The 21,072-nt window shown below is 45.9% G+C and overlaps 2 protein-coding genes across 4 annotated transcripts; both read left to right on the top strand.

The window, feature by feature from the left end:
* The first annotated feature begins 114 nt into the window (after window positions 1-114).
* LOC136459486 (F-box/LRR-repeat protein At1g67190-like) lies at window positions 115-5,041 on the top strand. The gene is made up of 3 exons (XM_066459337.1): window positions 115-521; window positions 942-2,390; window positions 4,663-5,041. The coding sequence occupies exon 2, from the start codon at window positions 1,081-1,083 to the stop codon at window positions 2,332-2,334; it is 1,254 nt and encodes a 417-aa protein (XP_066315434.1). The 5' UTR covers window positions 115-521; window positions 942-1,080; the 3' UTR covers window positions 2,335-2,390; window positions 4,663-5,041.
* A 2,740-nt stretch (window positions 5,042-7,781) lies between these two features.
* On the top strand, window positions 7,782-16,451 carry LOC136456894 (transcription factor LG2-like). Of its 3 annotated transcripts, XM_066456889.1 has the most exons (13): window positions 7,788-7,963; window positions 8,086-8,218; window positions 8,882-9,027; window positions 9,717-9,814; window positions 10,483-10,731; window positions 11,846-11,893; window positions 12,035-12,094; window positions 12,235-12,312; window positions 12,423-12,468; window positions 12,686-12,957; window positions 13,081-13,320; window positions 15,569-15,711; window positions 15,909-16,451. In XM_066456889.1, the coding sequence occupies exons 2-13, from the start codon at window positions 8,100-8,102 to the stop codon at window positions 15,997-15,999; spliced, it is 1,590 nt and encodes a 529-aa protein (XP_066312986.1). In that variant the 5' UTR covers window positions 7,788-7,963; window positions 8,086-8,099; the 3' UTR covers window positions 16,000-16,451. The 3 variants fall into 3 exon arrangements, with proteins under 3 accessions (XP_066312988.1, XP_066312986.1, XP_066312987.1); XM_066456891.1 differs by lacking the exons at window positions 15,569-15,711; window positions 15,909-16,451 and adding an exon at window positions 13,394-14,725 and having other exon boundaries at window positions 7,782-7,963; XM_066456890.1 differs by lacking the exon at window positions 11,846-11,893 and having other exon boundaries at window positions 7,790-7,963; window positions 15,909-16,450.
* The last annotated feature ends 4,621 nt before the right edge of the window (window positions 16,452-21,072 follow it).

Genomic DNA, 21,072 nt, shown 5'->3' with positions numbered 1-21,072 from the left:
GTAATGTGGACAGAACACGGATTATGTTGGATGAAAATTAAAGTTGGCAGAAATTTTATATCTTTAGTATTATTAGGTATTAGGTATTGGGTATTAGGTATAGATACCCGTGGGTGTGCGTCGGGCGCAGCGCCTCCTCTCCTCGCCGCGACACTGCCGTGGTCGCGATTCAGCGCCGTGCCCGAGGCTCCTCCCTCCCCTCAGGAATCAGGAGTCAGCGCCGCATCTCCGGTTGCGGAGACTTGCGCTGCCACCTCTCCGCCCTCTTCCCGGCCTTCAGCTGGTGCCTCCACGCCGGCGCGTCGGCGACGCGGGTCCTTCGAAGAAGACGGTTTGTTCTCGGATCGGGCATCAGCCGTAGTCGAGGGACACAGATCATTCGGACGCGGGTTCTTGTGTGAAGTTGATCTCGGGTGCCGCCACGACGAACCGGCTTGTGGATCCGGCGAAAGCGCGCAGCCAACCCCCGGTCCTGCCGGTGTCACTGGCCTCATCGTCTTCGTATTGCCATTGCGACGAAGGTTGGCTCCTTCTTTCTCGCCCCCACCTCTCTTATCTATCGCGTTTGAAATTGCACGCCATCTTCGAATTGAAGAACTATATGTTGAATTATCTAGATTCAATCTTCCTGTGATCCCTTTCTGGGGTCCAACCGAAGAACTGCGTAATATAGTTTTCAGTGCTACGTCTAAGCGAGCTGACCTTGATCTAGATTTGGTCGAGAGGGATTTTCTTGCTGGGAAATCGCTCAATGATGGCCAACTATGCTTTTGCTCGTGTCGGTTAGTTAAAAATTGCTTGGGTGGATCATATGGCTACTGAACAGTTCGGTATCCTCGTAGCTGGGCCTGAACATTGACATAGTCTCTAGAGACTAGAGACTGATGTTACTCAATAGGAGTAATTGACGGTACTTGCTAATTATCATTGCCATTTTGCAGGGAACGAAGGCGATGAGGTCTTGAACTTTTATTGATATATACGGATATGAAAATGCATGCAACTCCATGCTAGAAGTCTCTTGGTTGTGTTGGAGAAAAATTCTTCGTTAGCTTTTAGTTGATAGTGTTGAGTGCCAAAATGGAGCTTCTCCCTGTTGAAGTCGTTGGCAACATTCTTTCCCGTCTTGGTGTTGCACGTGATGTCATGGTTGCCTCTGCGGTATGCTGCAAGTGGCGAGATGCATGCAGGAGGCACCTCTGTTCGCTGTCCTTCAACTCCGATGACTTTCCACGGGACATGACTACACGTCAGTTGGAGATTGTCATCACACAAACTATATTTCAGACTATGGGACTGCAATGCCTTTCGATTCATATTGATAACACTCATGAGTTCTCTGCAGCACCAGTGATTGCATGGCTCATGTATACCAGGGAGACACTCCGGAGCTTGTCTTACAATGTCAGGACAATACCCAATGTAAACATTCTTGAAAAGTGTGGTAGGCAGAAGCTCGAGGTGCTAGATTTGGATCATAACACCATCACAGGTGTTGAACCAAGCTATCAGAGGTTCACTTGTCTGAAATCCCTTTCCCTGAGGCATGTCAGCATTTCGGCCTTGGATTTGAGCCTTTTAGTTGCTGCTTGCCCAAGAATAGAGTCATTAGCACTTGATGTCCTTGAGGTTGTCACTTCAGACTCACAATCTACGATGGAGCTCACAAGCCATACATTGAAAAATCTCTTTGCAAAATCGGTAGGTGTAGATAAGATCATACTTGATGCAGATAATTTGGAAGTTCTGCACCTGGATGCTTTAAATCTTGATCTGTTTGAGCTTAACGGGAAAGGAACACTAAAGCATCTTAAGATCGATGATGTCAGTGTTACTCATTTGGATATTGGGGACAATACTGATCATTTGGAGGCAGTAGACGTGAGCAACTTCACAATAGTGTGGCCAAAATTCTATAGCATGATATCCAGAGCATCTAATTTGCGTATGCTACGATTTTGGGGTGTTGTGTTTGATGACGAGGATGAGATTGTGGATTCAGAAACTATAGCTGTTTCATTTCCTCTTCTTAGGCATCTTTCATTGAGTTATGAATTACGAGATGGGTTACTTCACTACAGCCTTCAGGGATCATCACCACTGGAGAATGTCTCAGTTCTGGAACTTGGTTGGACAGTAATAAGTGAGCACTTTGGACCCTGGGTGTTTGGTATGATTGGAAGGTGTCCAAATCTCAAGAAACTTGTTATTCATGGTGTTCTTTCTGAGGCAAAAACGCGAGAGGAGCGCCAGATGTTAGCAAGCTTTACCTCATTCATAGTCTGCCTCATGAGGAAGTATGTGCATGTCGATGTACAATTTGAGTATGAGTGACATCTAATAGGTTTTCTGGGCATCTTGCCATTGTTCAGTTGAAGCCGTGCCACCAGGTAACCTTTTGCTTCTTGTGGCTTCAAAATATTTTATTCAGCATGGTCTTATTACAGTTTTCTGTTCTCTGTGTCACTGGCTTTTTATAAATGGTTTGTTTTGGGTCTAATGTCTGTCCTGTGAAAGTGTTACTTTGTTTGCAAAATCCTTAGCACCAAAGCAAAATTTACAAAACAACCTATTCAGTTCCAGGTGTTTAGGATTTTGGTGCAACTTAATAATGGAACAATAGTAGCCAGCAAGCGATTAAGCAATTTTAGGAAAGGATCCCAATACTGTAATTGACTGTTTTTTTCTTCATGATTTTGCTTAACAGCTTAGCTGTACCATTTATATTGGAATAGGCAGGAGTTCCTGCCGACAACAATGGCGGCAGTGGGCTGGGGTCAAGCCCCGACTGCTCTGCGCTTAGGGTGAACAAGAGTTGGGAGAAATAGATTGATCTATTACTTGCATTTTCCATATTACATCAAGGGCTTTATATATAGGCCGGACTACAATTGCCCCTTGCACAAGTTATCAAACTTACTAAACTTAACTAATCCAATCTATTGAAAATATTTGCTATCCAATCGAATATTTGAACTAAATCTAAACCTTCCTATTCTGTCGCCTAAATGTGCGCTTGGAAGGACAAGGCATGATGACCTTGATCATACATCTTCTTGGTCTTGACCTGAGCTTGTTCCAATTAAAAGCTGACATCTTCCAGGAACTCTGCACACTCTGCCAAGGTTTGTGGTGCCACGGCGGCTTCATGAATATTCGCCGCCTTGTTGGAAGGGCAGGCCTGGTGCAGTGGTGAGAGTTGTCTCACTGAGTCACCAGGTCGCGGGTTCGAAGCAGCCTCTCCGCAGATTTTGCGGGGGGGGGAGGCTTGCCTCGGTTTTTCCCTTCTCCAGACCCCACTCATGTGGGAGCCTCCGGCACTGGGTCTGCCCTTTTTTTTGTAGGAGTGGAGCGAGGCAAGAGGGGTGTCGTGGCCATATAACAGCTTGGGCAGGGTTTCCTTGAGCGCTACGTGGAAGGACATGTTGTAGATGTACTCGGTCTCGAGGCTGATCGCCGGTCATGCACCAGCGGTACATCACGATCTTGTTGACCACCTCCGTCTAGCCGTCAGACTAGGGATGTAAAGCCGGTCTCATGCATAGCTTGGAGCCCGACGCCTGGAACCGGGCTTGCCAAAATGCAAAAGTGAAAACCGGACTGCGATCGTAGATGGAGGTCGGAACGCTGTGAAGGCGGAAGATCTCGGCGAAGAATATGCGCACCACTGATTCAGTGGAGTAGGGGTGACTCATAGGATGAAGTGGGGGTACATGGATAGGTGATCAACCACCGTCAAACTTGAGGGCTTGAGGCTGATGTCGCTCTATATGGTAGTGAGCAATGGTGAGGAATGGATCAATCTAGCCGGGGCCAAGGTCTCTGTCTTGTTAGTCTTGGACGATGCGACGCTCTTGTGGAACATTGAAATTGCGGTGGAGGCGTTGTATTGTACCCCGTCATGGGCGTCGTCATGCGCTGCCGCCAAGATCACCGGAAGGTGAGTGCAGCCAACCAAACATAACGAGGCCATCCACCAGGGCCCAAGGTGCGCCACGAGTTCTAGCCATGATGTATTCGTGCAAGGCCTACAATTCTGGGTCTGTTGTGGTCACCTGCTTGTATGCTACGAGGAGGTTGAATGACTGTGTCGAGACGGCAAGGCAGGTAGCAGCAGTGTCGTCGGCTCATCGCTCCTGGATAGTGTGTCTGCCACCGTGTTCAAGCATCCTTTCTTATATTCATTATTCAACAACATAGTCAGCCCAGGAGCTTACATTGACTCCATGTATCTTTTGTGATGACATGATGACATGTTCCCGATCTTGCAAATTTATAGTGGCTGAAAGACTGCTCCCCCCCCCCACACACACACACAAGCTCTTGCAGTCGTTATTACAGTCTGCTTGTCAATTTTGCATGACATATCGCAGCACCTAGAATAAAAAGTCCATGACAGTTTTGGGCTTCTGTCATTACCTTTACTAGTTTCACAATATGTCAATTATTTGGCTGCTTATATGTTGTCATTTTATATGAAATGTGGTAGTATACATTGAGTCAGTGATAGAGCTATAATACAAGTTTTGTTGTATTCACAGGTCTAAGGTCTATTAATACAGTTGAGTCTTGTTAGCGTCTATCGGCACAGCCTTAAGAGCAATAATACTATGCTTCACTGCCCTTCGTATAACTTTCCTTTTCATTTTATGCATTTGGCAGATTTGCTTCTGTTTCTACATCATGAGGACTGGTGTTGTAAATGTCAGCTCCGGTGCATGTCAGATCTGCATTGTTAAAGAAAGTTCGTGCTGACCTCTTCACAAATGTCTGCATGGCATATGCATTACAGTAGAGGCTGCAGAACGGAATGCTCTCCTTTTCTGGAACAAAATCCTCCCCTTTCTACATTATATCAACTGGAATGGATTGCTTATGTTGAGATTTATTGCCCCATGCCACATGATGTCAAAACCTTTTAATCTATTCGTGAGACTAATTTTGAATCAAAATTCTTTCAAATACTGTAAAGTATTTTATTTAGAAAAAAGTGTAAATTGACAACTTCATGCTCGCAGTAAAGTGTATGGTTGATTCCCATGGGAAATTCGGCATTCACCATTGCCACTTTTTACCTTGACATTCCACTCCAAGGGATTCCATGCTAAATTGACAGCATCACTGCCTAATCCTAGTTATCCAAGATAGGGTTTGTTATGAAATCTAGGATCAGTGTTTGTGCAGTTATTCTATTTGAACTTTCGTTTTACAGTTGTTTATAACAGAACATGTTCCATGGCGGGTCATATCGAATTTATGGGTCCGCTCTGGCCTGCCAATAGATGCTCCTTACTATTGATGCAGGTTCACTTGCTATTCACGAATTTTCATTTAACAAGTTACAACATTAGATGAATGCTGGATTTGTTTGGGTTGGGTTGGGTTGACAAAATCTCTGTTGCACCATTATGTTTCTGATTTGTTTGGGTAGAATCAGTTCTACTATCATTCTGCATGGACTGCTTAAGTTCTGTTCCACCCTGATGTGTTCTCCATTGCTAAACTAATCCGTTGGCTGCTATTATGAGAATCTCATGTTAATCGTCCTATTGAAATATGATCCCCCCTCCCCTGTTGACCTGTCACCTGTTCAATAAAATATGATGGGACAACTCACAGTGTTGATCTGAAAGTTCAAACTGTTGACTTTCTCTGTGGCAGTTGCTTTGCTATACAAGTTTAGAGGTTGAGAATTTCGTAGTGGCATTGGCATCAGCCAGTAACACACTAGCACAAAATCTTTCTTTTCACTCTCAAAGTCTAGTGGGTGAAAAAAAGAGAGGATGCAAGCCGTGGAAGCATTTGGATTAATCCATATTCCGGCCACTGAGCGTGAAATTCCAACTGGCAAGTCATGTCAAAACAAAAAAGGTTCCAGGGAAATTTAGGAGACAAAGAACGAGATGTAAGTGGTGCAATCCAAGACTATGATGTCGCTGCGAACTGCGATGCCATATATATAATAACTGAAAATTACCATGTCTCGTTTTCGCTCTTGTAATTTGCCATTGTTGGACGGCACGCACGCGGCAGAGAACGATTCGCCAGAACTTCATGTCCATCTCCCCTCTGCTTGCGTGTAGCTCACTTGCTGATTCCCCAATGTTCTCTGCCCAATAAAAAACTGGAGACGAGACTGTACAGAGCAGGCCTATTCTTGCCAAAAGAATTGCAAAATCTACCGAATCTCTGAACAACGAATTAGACTGGCGACCTTCTACTGGCACTGGCTGGGGTAATACTGTACAGTATAGTATTGTTCAATGATTCACTGAAGAGTCTGGCATTCGGCACATGAACAGGTAAGCCTTTTCTAGCTTTAGCCTTGACCGAACCCGGTTGAACAAAGACTTGCTAGGGAGAGAAACAGGTGATAAAGAGACTACTGCTAGTAGTGAGAGAAACCAAAAAGAATTTTCCAGAGAAAAATGAGCTTGCTTTGGCTTTTGCGGCTCATGGATTATTAAGCAATTTGGTGAAGTGACCTGAGGAGTTGGCCAGCGATTATAAATGCAACTTCTTTTGGAGTAGTTTATGATGCGCTTTTTTTTAGCATTAGTTTATGATGCGCTTGAGGCCCTACTTAGGCAAAGGATTAGGTACTAATGACCAGTCAGCAGCTTGGCCACAACTCACACAAATGTGTTTAGTGTGATCCCTATCTGCATTTTATCCACGATAACCTCAGGATTCAGGAGTGGGGGAAAGGGGGAATGGCAGCCAAGAGACCAGAGTGAGGGCTTCTCCAAGAATTAATTTCTCTGATGAGGAAATACCGTTTTTAATATTTGGTGCATGACAATGCACTGATGTTGACCCATGCAGACAGGGATAATCCCAAACAAACCCATTTCCAAGCACCTACTAGAATTATGTATGTTCCATACCCCCCTAGGATTTTATATTTTCACACTGTAGGTTGTATCCATATCATATTTTTCTGGTGCTTTGGTTAGGGTTGCTTCAGACTAAACAAAGCTATAGTTGCTTGTGGCAATTATAGATGCATGCATGTATTATGGAGTGAGGGCATAGAGTTTGACGAATCTAATCAACTCCCCTGTCTCTCCTAGTCCTAGCTACGCTTCCTCCCTCTCTGATCCGCTCTTCTTTAACATGCATGATAGGAGAAGAGGACATGGATGGAAGTGTAGAACAACTTCTCAAGCTCAGCCCCATTCTTTTTAAGGCCCTGTTTAGTTCCACCAAATTCTCAACTTTGATACTATGCAAAAAGAAAATTTACCGTCACATTAAACTTGCGGTACATGCATGGAATACTAAATATTGACGAAATCAAAAACTAATTGCACAGTTTGATTGTACTTTGCGAGACGAACGTTTTGAGCCTAATTAGTCAACGATTGGATAATTATTACCAAATAAAAATAAAACGACACTGTAGGTACAGTGTAGCTGCAGTGTTTCGGGCTACGCCAACTCGGTGCAACTAAACGTGGCCTAAGCTTGTGTTCCTTTCTCCCTCTATTCTCTTTTCTTTTCCCCTCTTTCTTCCCTGCCTATCTTCTCTCTATTCAATGCTCCTTTTGTTGAGTACTTGCCGTCTCAGAGGCGAGGGGCCAGAGGGCGGCCAATGAGAGGTGAAAGGTGGTTACAAGGAGTGGAGTAGGAGACAGAAATGCTGACAGAAAAGCCCTACCACACCCCTCTCTCTGTGCATCTCTCTCCCTCCCTCCCTCTGCATCGCGCCCCCCCCCCCCCCCCCCCCCCCCCCCCCCCCCCCCCAGCTAGCTGTTTACAAGCCTGAAAAAAGAGACGGCAGGACGTGTTCAAAAGGACAAGATCTTCTTTGCAGTACAGTGGATGAAACTCCAAGGCTGATTCAATTCGCCAGTGCTTCAAACAAGGGAAAGCAGTGTGTGAGAGGAGAGCTGAGAAGAGAAACAAACAAAGAGGAGGGCTCTCCTCTCTTCTGTGCTTGCATGCTTTTGCTAGAAGGATGGTATGCACGCAGCATCTATCTCCTTTCTCTTGCTCTCTGACAGTCTGCCTCCCTTCTTTTCTTTTATATTTGTCCATCGCCACCGCTCACAACTCTTCCTGCTGGTTTCTTGTTGGTCGTAGAGCTAGCAGTGGCCATGGTGCAAGGCGAGGAGAGTTCTTGGAGGATGGAGAGGGCAGCTCTGCCACTCAACCAGGCGCTCGCGTATGGAGTTCAAGCCCACGTCGCCGCCACCGCACCGCCTTCCTGCTTCCTGTACGGCTGTACTGCCTCTCAGCATCTCTCTCTCTTCCCTCAACTTGTTACTTCGCGGTTTGTTTTTGATGCCTCTGTCAGTCGTCTTCTACTTCGCCTCACCCAACCCAATTCCAAGAGGCCGCCGGCCGCATGCAAGACCACCAGAGCTCTGCCGCTGCCTGCAACTGCAACCTTTTCCGCGTCGCAAGACTCGCAACTAGCTCGCTCCGCTCCCAGCACTTGCCGCGTTTTCAAATGCTTGAGTGCGCAACATCTTTAAAGTTTTTTTCGCCCTCCTTTTATCCGTCTTTATAACAGACCGATTCCACAAGCTTATGCCGTGCCACTTTGGTTGGATTACACCTCTGCCCACGCACCAAAATTTTTCTTAATGCTCGAGGCCTGAATTCCTGCGAGTGCGAGTGATTTGTTTGGGCACCGAGATCGATCGGCACCATCTTTTGGCCTTGTCATCCTTATCTGCTGTGCTGCCTGCCCCAGCCACATCCACAGCTACAACTACAAGCCTCGCTCGTACTTTAGGCAGTCTCGGCCTTTCCATTCTTGAAAAGTTTTTATCTGCTACTAGCTTCGCCTTCGCCTCGCCTGTAGCGGGCTAGAGCTTAGGGGGCCGGGCGGGCGATGACTGATGGGTTCTGTGTGCGCTAACTGCTTGGGCAGGGACTTCCAGCCTGCGGCGGCAGCCGCTGCCTACTTCGGGTTCGGGGAGTTGGAGGAGGCCCTCATCCATGGCGGAGCCGGCGCGGCCAACGCCGGCGGCGTCGATCCCGGCGTGATCATCAAGAACGACGTCGCGCAGGCAAAGTGTAAGCTTTTTTTTTTTCTTCATCTTCGTTCTGTCTCCGGAGTCCGGACCTGGGCTCTACTTGCCAAAAAGGCGCGTTCGCTTCTTGCTCGGCTGCGCACGGGCACAGCGCCGCACAGGGCAAGACATGCCTCGCCTTTTGTGTTCCTGCCGGTTTGCATTCCTATGCAAACAGTGTGCATATGCAGCAGCTGCACCTGCATATAGTGGTGCGATGCCCCGATGCCGATGCCACAATCATGGAAATGTCTCGTTTACTTCTCCTCGCCTACTGTTTGCATTCCTCTAGCCTTAGCTCCTCTCCTCTCTCTCTCTCTTTCTTTCTCTCTGTGCAAGCTCATGGAGGAGGATGGAGAGAGGGAGAGGAGAGAGAGATGCATGAACAGGGAAGGAATCGACACTCGGGCCATGTTTAGATTGCAAAAAATTGCAACCTGATGAATAGTAGCGCTTTCGTCTTATTTGGTAAATATTGTCTAATCGTGGACCAACTAAGCTTAAAAGATTCATCTCGTGATTTCCAACTAAACTGTGCAATTAGTTTTTTTTTTATCTACATTTAATGCTTCATGCAAGCGGCTAAAAATTGATGTGATGGAGAGAGAGTGAAAAAACTTGGAATTTGGAGATGATCTAAACAAGGCCTCGGTAAGGCCCTCGTGTTAATTCTCTTTGTATGCATGCATGCAGCAGCGGCAGCGGCAGGATATCTCGCGGGCGCTGGCAGGCCCCCCACGCTGGAGATCTTCCCTTCGTGGCCAACGAGGCATCAACAGCAGCTACACAGTGTAAAGGCCCCGCCTCCTCCTCCCGATCTCACATGATCACTGTGATTCATGCATGCTGCATGCATGCACGCATTGATTCACTCATCGCCTCGCTTGTCTCTCGTCGTCTCCTCTGGGCTCTGGCTCGTCATCGTCGCTGAACCCAAGAAAAGATGTGGCTGTTTCTTTGGCGATTCGCTCTCTGTATGTGGTCTGCACCTGCAGGCTGCAGCCAGCAGCCACGAGGAGGCGAGGCGAGGCGAGCCGAGCCAGGGGTGGTAAAAGAGGATGAAGACGAGAGGCAGAGAGCGAGCGATGCCCGTTAAGGGCGCGTTTAGTTCCGAAATTTTTTGGTTTTTGGCTACGGTAGCACTTTCGTTTGTATTTAGCAAAAATTATCCAATTATGGACTATTTATGCTTAAAAGATTCGTCTCGTCAATTACAGGCAAATTATGCAATTAGTTATTCTTTTTACCTACATTTAATGCTCCATGCATGTGCCGCAAGATTTGATGTGACGGGAAATCTTGAAAATTTTTGGTTTTTAGGTGGATCTAAACAGGGCCTAATTGTTGGCTGCCGATCGGTTTTTTTATATTACCGCAGCAGCACTAGCTAGCAGCAGACATGGCATAATAATAAATCCTTTTACCCGACGCTCACTGTTGCTGTGTAATTGCTGAACAGGGGAATTCGCAGTCAGTAGGGAGCACCACTGACTCGAGCTCAGCTCAGAACACTACAATGTCTCAGATGGAGCTGGTGTCCCCAGCCTCCTCTGCGCCGCGGCAGGAGGTCATGATGGTGACCACTGATGATTACAGCTACAAGCCAGGCCTCGCCGCTGCGCCCGCTGCTGCCGCCCCGCCGAGCTTTCAGCAGCACCACCCGCTCCCGCTGCAGCTGCACGGAGACGGAGGGGGAGACCATGACAAGGTACGTAGTACTACTGCGTCCTCTGCCAGACTTGCCCTGGACGGCTGGCCCTGGCCTGCCGCACCAGTGTGTCCAGTGCACCGCACCACAGCGCAGCGCCACACCTTCATCTTTTCCTGGCACAGCATGCACCCGTCCGTAGTACTAGCATCCCCTCCTACAGTCCTACTAGGTAGAGTAGACGGCTAGTTCCAGTGCACCAGCTCCATCCAACAAACAGCCGCCGAGAGAGAAGAGCTCCATCCAAAACGACTCACCAGTCTCTTCAGAATATTGCTGTCGAATCGTTGAAAAACTCGCGGTACGCACTGTGGTACGAAACATGCTGTTCTTTCATGTCACACACACCAACGCCGGCCGAGGCGATGCACGTACGGCAAAGCCAGCACTGTGGTGTACGGTACCCCCCACCCCAGCAACCACTCTGCTGCAGCTTACCTCATGGCCATAGTATTTTACAGTATAGTTGAGGGTCACTGGGCCAGGCCTGCCTCTAAACACAACGGCATTCCACTCCATGCATGCGTGTTCCTTGCGCGGGAGATGTCATGTGGCCTCTGAATAGAAAGCCAGCCATGTCCATGATTGCTTGATGCTTGGGGGAAATTAACCAGGCAGTCCTGGATGATTGGACTAGTGACAGCTGGTCAATCCTACGGAGAGGACGCTAAACGATGGACAGGGTCATCCCTAACCTCCCTTTTGTCTCTCCCTGCTGGGTGGATGGATAGCAAAACCCCATCCATCTTATCCCCCTGCACTGCACCTTGCCGCAACAGAGCCGTGGCTGCCAACAGCGGCTGTCCGGCTCACTGAGCTTTCGGGGACAGCTACAGCGAACAGGCCGAGTATTTGTGTTTGGATTTTGGAGGAAGATGGACAGTGGCAGTGCTGCTGCATCAATCGACGATATAGATGATGGACGACAGGAGCTTTGGCTCCAACGTGCACCGGCTTGTTTCTTTCTGTGCCGGCCCTGTAGTTGCCTTTACTTGGATGGCGAGATGGTGTGCACTGTGTTGACGTGTAGGAGAAGAGAACGGATAGGGGTACTACTATACCAGTACACGCATGCTCTAACTCCGCTGGCTTTTTCGTGGTGTCCTTTGCGTAGAGGAAGCATGGATCCACAAGAAAAGATGGCAGGTTGGTAGATGCCAAGGTAGGATATATAGCTCTCTGCCCTTTGCATGCATGGCCACTCCATCACTTTGCATGGACCTGCATCTATCTGTTTCGTTTTGCTGCCACTCACCATTGATGAGAGTATTTGAGTTGAATCGCTGTGAATCCTTGCTTGCAGACGGAACGGCGGCTGGCGCAGAACAGAGAGGCTGCGAGGAAGAGCAGACTGAGGAAGAAGGTGCATGACTAGAATCACTGCCAGTGCCACCCATGAACTCATCAGTGATTTTGTTTTGTTTCAATCAATCAGCAAAAAAGAACGCATGCATTCATGGTCCTGGGATTGCTGAGAGTAATCTACTCGTCCTTTCACTGCAGGCTTACGTGCAGCAGCTCGAGACTAGCAGGATCAGGCTTCAGCAGGTCGAGCATGAGCTCCAGAGAGCACGGTCACAGGTTCGTTCCAGTCCGAACTCCCAAACACGTCTGATGACCTACCTGAATGCATCGGATCCAAGTTCGTATCATTCAGAACTTTGATATGACATGGGTTTACCGTGGTCCAGGGCCTGTTCGTTGGAGGGTGCAGCGCCGCCGGGGACATGAACTCTGGTAATGCAGCACCGGCCGTCCGCTTTCTCCATTCATAGTACCACTGCTCCAAAGCTTCGAGCTTTTTAACCGTGCCATGCAGCAGCTGTGGCCTGTAGCTGCCGCCGCAGGCGCAGTTACCGAGATGATGCATGGCCGGCCGGCCTCGAGTGGCGTGAAAAACGTGTCCTGCCAGCCAGTAACTCCGTTTTTACCGTACGACGTACCATGCATGCAGGCGCCGCCATGTTCGACATGGAGTACGCGCGGTGGCTGGACGACGACAGCAAGCGGCTGGCGGAGCTCCGAGCCGGGCTGCAGGCGCAGCTGCTGGACGGCAACCTGGGACTCATCGTGGAGGAGTGCATGCAGCACTACGACGAGCTGTTCCAGCTCAAGGCGGCGCTCGCGCGCTCCGACGTCTTCCACCTCCTCACCGGCGCCTGGGCCACCCCTGCCGAGCGCTGCTTCTTCTGGATGGGCGGCTTCCGCCCGTCTGAGCTGCTCAAGGTATGTACGGTACCACTGCGGCACTGCGTGCCATTGCCATGGCGTCCGTCAGTGCAACCCCGCCCACCCAGTCAGAGGCGGCGCGCCGTACTGAGCCTCTTTCTCTTCTTCTTTGGCATACAGATCCTGATGCCGCAGCTGGACCCGCTGACGGAGCAGCAGCTGCTCGGGATCTGCAACCTGCAGCAGTCGTCGGAGCAGGCCGAGGAGGCGCTCGCCCAGGGCCTGCATCAGCTGCACCAGTCCCTGGCCGACACAGTTGCCGCCGGCACGCTCAACGACGGCGCCGCCGCCCCCAACTACATGAACATCATGGCCGTCGCACTTGACAAGCTTGCCAGCCTCGAAAACTTCTATCAACAGGTCACCGTCTTTTTACTCTCCCCCATTTCCTGCATTATTCACCGCCACCCTTAAGATCGTATTCTTACTGTAGATCATGATCATGGTCAGTAAATCTTTTTTTACCAAAAAAAGAATTACACGGCGAGGAAAAGCTAGCTTAAACTTTCAAGTACACTAGTCCTTCCTTGTCAGAACTGCACAGCAACGTAACAGTAGCAATGCAGCTGGTCCTCGTCCTACAAGCTACAGGGTCCTGTCCTGCTTTGTCCATGGCAGGGGCAGGCCAACCTTTTGTCAGAAAGCTAGCTTAAACCTGCAGATAAACGGATAAGCATCATTACCACTTTCCACCACGCATAATTAGCTTGTAATTAAACAACAAATAAGAGGCTAGCTAATGCTGCTGGCGACAATTATTGTATGTTTTCTAGTGTGTTGGTAGGAACCAAAGAGGGCAAGGCTTTGATCCCTTTCTTCGCTGAAAAAAAAAGTAGAAATACTGTTCCGGCTGATTTATTACGAGAGAAAAACACCGTTCCAGCTGAAAAAACAAGCTAAAAAAGACAGATCATAAGAGAAGTGAACAGTGCCTTTAAGTGAAGATTTGGCGAGGCATTGTTCCTGGCCAAACATGTGTACTGGCAGTACATACACGTACACACCTGTATCTTTCTACAGGAAGTCAATGGCCGGATACTTACAGTTGGCACTGTGCATAAATAATGCCCCTTGTGTGTCTTCTCTGGGCCGGCCATCTCCTTTTTATTCCATTTTTTTAGAAAAAAAGTCCTTTTTATTCTCTCCCTTCTCTGTTTGCTGGTGCCTCTGCAGAACAGAGGGCCCACGGCCAAAATACTAGACTACTAGAGGCCTCATTCATGGTGTTCCATTCCATGCCTCGCAAAAGTTGCAAGGTTCAATCCATGCATAGTGGTCAGGAAAAGGACACAGACGCCTAAAATTCAGCCCCATGGACAAGAAGAAGCTAAAAATAAAAAGATGGGGCTTGCTGTTCCATCAGAAGTTGTTAAAGAAATGATCATGCCTTTCTAAGGATTATCTTCTCTCTCAGGGGGTAAAAGCTGATTGCGACCTCCATTTTGTTAGCCTGTTTTCAACTTTCCTGAGCTTTGATTCCTTGTGGACAGAACTTTGCCAGAAGGCAGATGTAAGAGTATACTTTTAGCATTAAAAATCTGTTCCAAAATAGTTGCACTTCTAGATCATAGACCAACTAGTTTTAGGGGTTGCTTGGTTTTTAGTCGCTCCTAAAATTTATGTCACATCGAATGCTTAGATACTAATAAGGAGCATTAAATATAGATTAATTACAAAACCAATTATATAGATGGAGGCTAATTTGCGAGACGATTTTTTAAACCTAATTAATCTGTCATTAGCACATGTTTACTGTAGCACAACTTTGTCAAATCATAGACTAATTAGGCTTAAAAGATTCGTCTCGCAAATTAGTCGCAAGTTGTGCAATTAGTTTCGTAATTAGTCTATATTTAATACTCTATGCATGTGTCAAAAAAATTCAATGTGACAGTAATTTTAGGAGCGCCTAAAGAACCAAACAGACCCTTAGCAGGGTTTGCTACTCTCTACATTAAAGTGCAATTATTATGTTTTGATACAGGTGTATATATGTAATTTCATAGTAGCATTGATGTCTCCAAAACATTCTAGAAATGCACTTATTTGAGGATGGGGGAGCATATTTCCTAGATTCATGATTGGAGCAATCATTTGACACAAAGCCTTGCAATGAACAAAGTTGCTAGGAGCGCTGTATATTTGGATGATAAAGGTGCATTTGAAAAATACTTGCAATAAACACGATCACAGATGATATACCACCCTCCCTTTTTTCTCTATTCAGGATAGAGGCTGCTTATTGCTAATACTTACATTAGATTTCTTTTCATGCTATAGAAGTATACAAAACTATAAGGAAATGATAAGGACAATACACCATCAGTATGAAAAAAAAATTGCTACACTATCTAAACTTTGCTGAAAGCAACATTTCATTAGATTAAGCTTAAGCAGCAGCTGGGAACTTTCAGCAATTGTCCAGGCTAGAATATATCTGGGACAAGACAGCAAGACAGGAGTAGAATAGATGCATCTGCATGATCCGAGAATGCCCTGTCATTCAAGATATTGGAAGCGCCAATGTGCAGCATAGCCAAGATATGAAACAACACTAATGTGACATCTCACCTTTCTTTTTCATGTGTTTGTGCTGTTCCAACCGCAGGCCGACAATCTAAGGCAGCAGACGTTGCATCAGATGCGCCGGATCCTGACCACTCGGCAGGCTGCGCGGTGCTTCCTCTCCATTGGGGAGTACTACAGCCGCCTCAGAGCTCTCAGCAACCTCTGGGCTTCCCGTCCCCGCGAGTAAGATTCAGACTTGATAAAAAAAAACTGGACTCTCTTGTTGTGCACTGTGGCTGTTCCCAACCATGTCTGAATGATTGAATCACATGTATTCCTTCGTTTTCCAAAGATAGAATCACTTGCCTTCTGATTTCATTATTATATGAAAAGTCGGAAATTGACATGGCTGACAATGGCATGCATTTCTCCTGTAACAGCAACTTCGTCGGGACAGAGAGCCTCAGCCCCACAGCAACGGAACTGCAAGCCCTGCACCACCACCAGCAGAACCAGTTCACCGGATTTTGAGGCCTCACCTGGTGCTGGAGGGTGTAAACTTTGGCGGCGAGGGTGATGTTACAAAGATTAGAGGTTTTTGGAGGGAGATGCATTGTAATGTTCTATCATTAAAGTACTGAGAAAGCAACGTCACTAGGCGAAAAGGGTAGGGAGAAGGAATTGCTGTGGTGCGACGTTGGGTGTCTCACCTGTTCATATGGCTCTTGAACTGATTGAAGGGTTAGCACCGCAGAATTTTTGTGCGTAGCAGGAGAAAACAAAACAGTGGCAGAAGATTCTGGCTGCTCACTTGCCAGAGAGGACTAATTGCAATTAGAGTGACAGAGTAACCATTAAATACCTTTCCAAATCAAGCATTTTGGCAAACACATTTTCGGTAGTAGATTATTTCCAAGGATAATACCGCATTCGTGGAAAGACAATAATCTATCATCTGTAGTTCAATAAAAGACAATGCAACAGCTACCGGTGGGAGCCGGTTTCCCGTCCCACATTCTGCTGAGCACTGATGGAAAAGAAAGAAACTGTGACATGGTAATCTTTCTGAAGCCAATAATATACAATAAAAAAGATGACATTAAAGAAACGTGGGTAGTGAAACAAGAAGAAAAAATGTTGTACTCCCACTGAAGATGACCGCGACGTCTAAGAGGGGGTGAATTAGACAACTTAAAATTCTACTTCTAAACTATGGCCTCCTTTTCAAACTTTAGCAAAGCCTATGCAAAACATAAACTATCTAAATGTGCAACTATGGTTTTGCTAGTGTGTTGCTATCTCTACCGCAAAAGGAGTAATGTAAACAATGTAAATGCGGAAGCTAAAGAGTAAGGTAGAGATATGCAAACTTCCGTCGACGACTCCGGTATTTTTACCGAGGTATCGAGAAGCGCGCAAGCTTCTCCCTAGTCCTCGTTGGAGCCCCTCGCAAGGAATCCCTCGCAAGGGCCAAACTCCTAGTCGGATAACTCCGTGGATAGCCTCGGGCCTTCCCCATGCACAAGTGGGTCTCCGACGTGTCTTCCGGCAAACCTCTTCCGGACTGCTTCCCGCCCTCTTCACTATCAAGTTTCCAGCCAAAACATCACAGACCTTGTTTCCTCTGGCACACGGTGGCGGCCACACCAAAAACATGGTTGGTGTGATCTCGCAAGACTACAAGCCCCTCCGATGTACAACAATGGTGCGCGCAAGCACCGGGTGGTAAGATATATGTAAACCTTACTCAACACTAGGCCTAAACCTAGAGCAAGCGTATAGGCGGTGGTCTAATCAACCTAAGCACTTCGCAAAGCACCTACGCTAATCACCTAATGAATCACTAAGCACTGTGCAAGTAGAGATCACTAAAATCATGTATCAACACCCTAGATATGTTTCCTCAGCTCCACTCCAGTCAAATGACTGGTTGTGGGGTCTATTTATAAGCCCCACGGAGAAAGTAGCCGTTGGGGTTGAAATCCCGCTTTTCTGCTACTGACCAGACGCACAGGTCATCCTGATCGGACGCGTCCGATCGTCCCAACCGTTAGAGCCACGATCAACTGATCGAACGCTGCCAGCGCCTAGTCACATGCCACCAGATGCGTCCGGTCGCAATTTCGCCGCTCTGTAACCTTTCTGTACTCGATCGGACGCTGTAGTCCTGCGTCCGTTCGATTTGCCGCCAGCGTCCGATCAGTACTGAATGTGTTGCCGGTGATGATGAATAGTACCATCGGTGCGTCCAGTCGATTTCAGTACTCAGCGTCCGGTCGCTGCTGCTGACGCCTGCTATTGCCGAGCCTCTTGATCGGAGCGTCCGATCACTTTCCGCCAGCGTCCGGTCCAGTGTCCGGTCACCTCTGTGAGCTCGTTTCTTCATGATCTTGCGTCCGGCTTGATTTCTATCTTCGTGCTTAGACTTTGCTTGATATCTTGGGTCTTCTCTTATGCTTCTAAGGTCTTGCTTATGGTGTTGATCATCGGATCATCACGTTGTCTTTGTCCAAGTTACATCTTGCACCATATTGGACTACAAAACAATCACTTGCAAATTTATTAGTCTAATTTAGTTGTGTTGGTCCTCAAACATCAAAATCCAAAGTAAATGGGTCTAGAGTCCATTTTCCTTACAATCTCTCTCTTTTTGGTAATTGATGACAACACGACCAAAGCAAGCAAATAATAAAAAAATATTTATAATTTAAAAACTATCTACTTGCTAGGATGTAATGTATAAGGGCAAGGCTATATGATGCTAAAAGATACCACTTATAAGACTAAAAGATACCACTTGAAAACTTATCTTGCCCTTACAAATATCCCCATGTGGTATTATGGATTTAAGCCTTGCTTTTGATCCTACAAATTCTCCCCATTACATAGATTAATCCATAATTTACTATCCTCCCTTTCTTGGACCATTACGGCTTGTAGACCATTATGATCTTGCTTTTGGTCCTATAAATTAATGCTTTCTTTTGGTCCTCTAAATTCTCTTCCTTTGGAATCAAACACCGAAAATAAAGACATTAGTAGCACAAGGGAGGATCAAACTTTGTGATCCTTTGTATGTGGAGTGGAATAGGTCATAAAATTTGACTCTCGTATTATATGGACTAAGCTCCCCTTAAATATATACATACATAAGGTAGAAGGCAAAGCATATGCATAATTGGCATATTATTGCTCAAGGGAATTTAATCTATATAATGCATGGAGAAAGCATATAAATATCAAAATAAAATCAATATGATGATATCAGTTTAGAAATACCACATGTGGAAACCAATTTGATTTCTACCACTTGCAATATGTGGTGTATACTTAAAGTATGATGCTTAACTCTGGGGACTCCATTTTCCTTGCAATAAGACTACTATACACATGGTAAGCTTGAAAAGGTGTTAGTCTCAAAGCATCCACATTGTAGAGTAACCTCCCCCTAAATTTGTGCACACAAGTATAGAATACTTGTAGGAGACATGCACATTGATTTTAGAATAAAAAATACTACTTGAAAGATGACATCACATGAATGTGAGAATCATTTTTGAATGTGATATTTGGGAGAAATTATCCATAATTTAGACTTTGGCACATATTAGATGAACAATTATAAAACAAGCTATGTACCGTGCTCCTAAACAATTTAAACCATGTAGGTTTGCTCCAAGGGTCAACAGTGAAACTGAGCAAGCCTACCATATGATTTACCTAGTGTATGCATGACAAGAGATTAAACATACAAATGCAAACCTAGGCATGAAAAGTAACTAGATGCTAAAAGATACCACTTGAAGGAAATTAAATCTCACTTGTAGGAAATTAAATCTAGTTACCTAACATGGGAAGGGGAATTTGGGTCCATAGTATTCACTAACCCACTTGGCAATGACTTTGTCCATAATGATGCACCCCATGAAATGCACCCATACTTTTCTAAGTCTCCAAATTCCCCGATGTCCATTGGATTTCTCACTTTTCTTTCGAGATCCAAACCTTCTTGGTGCTCTTCATGTTGAAAATGATCTCCTTTGGCATCCAAAAGCGTTTGACCCTATTGTTGGCTTGCTTGTTCACCTTGATGGCCACCACCTTGTCATTTTTCTTCTTCTTTAACAAGTATGGTGTGGAAGCCTTCTTGTCCACCTTGTTGGTGTAGGTGTTGGAGAGCTTGCTTGTTTGCTTTTTCTCTTTCTTCTTGGCTCCTCCCCCATTCTTCACCTTGCACTCATAAGACTTGTGACCTTCCTTGTGGCATACATAGCAAACCACGGTTTGTCCTTTATCAAGCTTCTTCACTCCCTTGACGGTGTTATCTTGATGAAGTTGGGTTTGCTTTGTCTTGCCTTTCACTTGAGTCAAGTCCTTGGTGAGGTGAGTCACTTCTTGCTTGAGTTGCTCATTCTCCATTGCAACCTCTTGTGTGCATGTATCTATAATAACTTTCTCAACAAAAACTTAGTTGCACAAAGGTGAGTCTAAACATAAATCATTGCAAGAAGTTGAAGCATCCTTTTTAGGCATGTTAAAGATATAACTTTTCTTTTTAGATGCCTTGGTGGGATTGTACCGACGGCTTCAAGCTTAGCAACTTTATTAGTTAGCTCATCATAATGTTTACACATGGTTTCCATTTTAGCAAGCAAACTTTTATAAGCTTCTTGTTAGCTAGCTAACTTTTCTTTTAATTTTTCATTTTTCTTTACAAGTTGCTCATCATTGATTGTGCATGCATTTGTTGTTACACTAGCCTCAAGTTGCTCAATTTTAGTAGATAGTTCAATATTGAGATTAGCAAATGTCTCATATTGTTCAAGCAAAGTTTTATATGCTTCTTGTGAACTATCTAACTTTTCTTACAATATTTTTAGCTTCTTTTGTTGACTAGTTCAAACTTTAGCATAATTAAGATTTTATTGCACAAGTTTATTAAGAGAAGGCATTTTATCATCACTATCACTCTCACTAGAGGATGAGTTTTTGTTACCTCATGCCATAAGGCACATACGAGAAGAGCTTGATGATGAGTGCTTGTGGCCTCAGCTCTTGTGATGGTATTCTTCTTCACTTGAAGAATCATCCCATGACCTTATTGATGTGAGGGCTTTGACCTTGCACGCCTTCTTCTTTATCTTGGGTGTGGGCTTATTTGGACAAACTTCCATAAAGTGCCCCCTCTCGCCGCATCCATAGCACTCTTTCTTTCTTTGCTTATTTCTTTGATTGGTAAAAATGAGATCTTGAATTTGGATGGACACACCCTTGACATTGAGCCTTTGGATCATCTTCTCCACCTTGTTGATAAATTTGATTGATTCTTCATCAAGGTCGGAGGTGGAGGAGGAAGATTGATCATCATCACTTGAATCTTTATCATCATCAACATCATCATCTTCACATGAGGAGCTTGAGCTTGAGCATGTTTCAACTCGCTTGCCCTTCATCTTCCTTTTCTCACTACATGTGAGAGCTTTGCCTTTGCTTGATGAAAAGGCTCCTTCTTGCCCCATCTTGCATGATATTTCAAATACCACTATCTTGCTAGTGACAATGACCGGGGTCATGGTGCTTAAGTCCCCCATGTTGTGAAGGATG

Source organism: Miscanthus floridulus, chromosome 6 (assembly GCF_019320115.1).
Source record: "Miscanthus floridulus cultivar M001 chromosome 6, ASM1932011v1, whole genome shotgun sequence".
Classification (NCBI taxonomy): Eukaryota; Viridiplantae; Streptophyta; class Magnoliopsida; order Poales; family Poaceae; genus Miscanthus; species Miscanthus floridulus.
Note: the sequence above shows the minus strand (reverse complement) of the source record. Positions and strands in the feature narration are given on the sequence as shown.

What these genes read in the sequence shown, in the direction of transcription:
- LOC136459486 (XM_066459337.1), top strand. Translation starts at nt 1,081, where the DNA reads ATGGAGCTTCTCCCTGTTGAAGTCGTTGGCAACATTCTTTCCCGTCTT.
- LOC136456894 (XM_066456889.1), top strand. Translation starts at nt 8,100, where the DNA reads ATGGTGCAAGGCGAGGAGAGTTCTTGGAGGATGGAGAGGGCAGCTCTG. An exon ending in GCACCGCCTTCCTGCTTCCT is followed by an intron (nt 8,219 to 8,881) that starts GTACGGCTGTAC and finishes CTGCTTGGGCAG; the next exon opens with GGACTTCCAGCCTGCGGCGG. An exon ending in TCCAGAGAGCACGGTCACAG is followed by an intron (nt 12,313 to 12,422) that starts GTTCGTTCCAGT and finishes ACCGTGGTCCAG; the next exon opens with GGCCTGTTCGTTGGAGGGTG.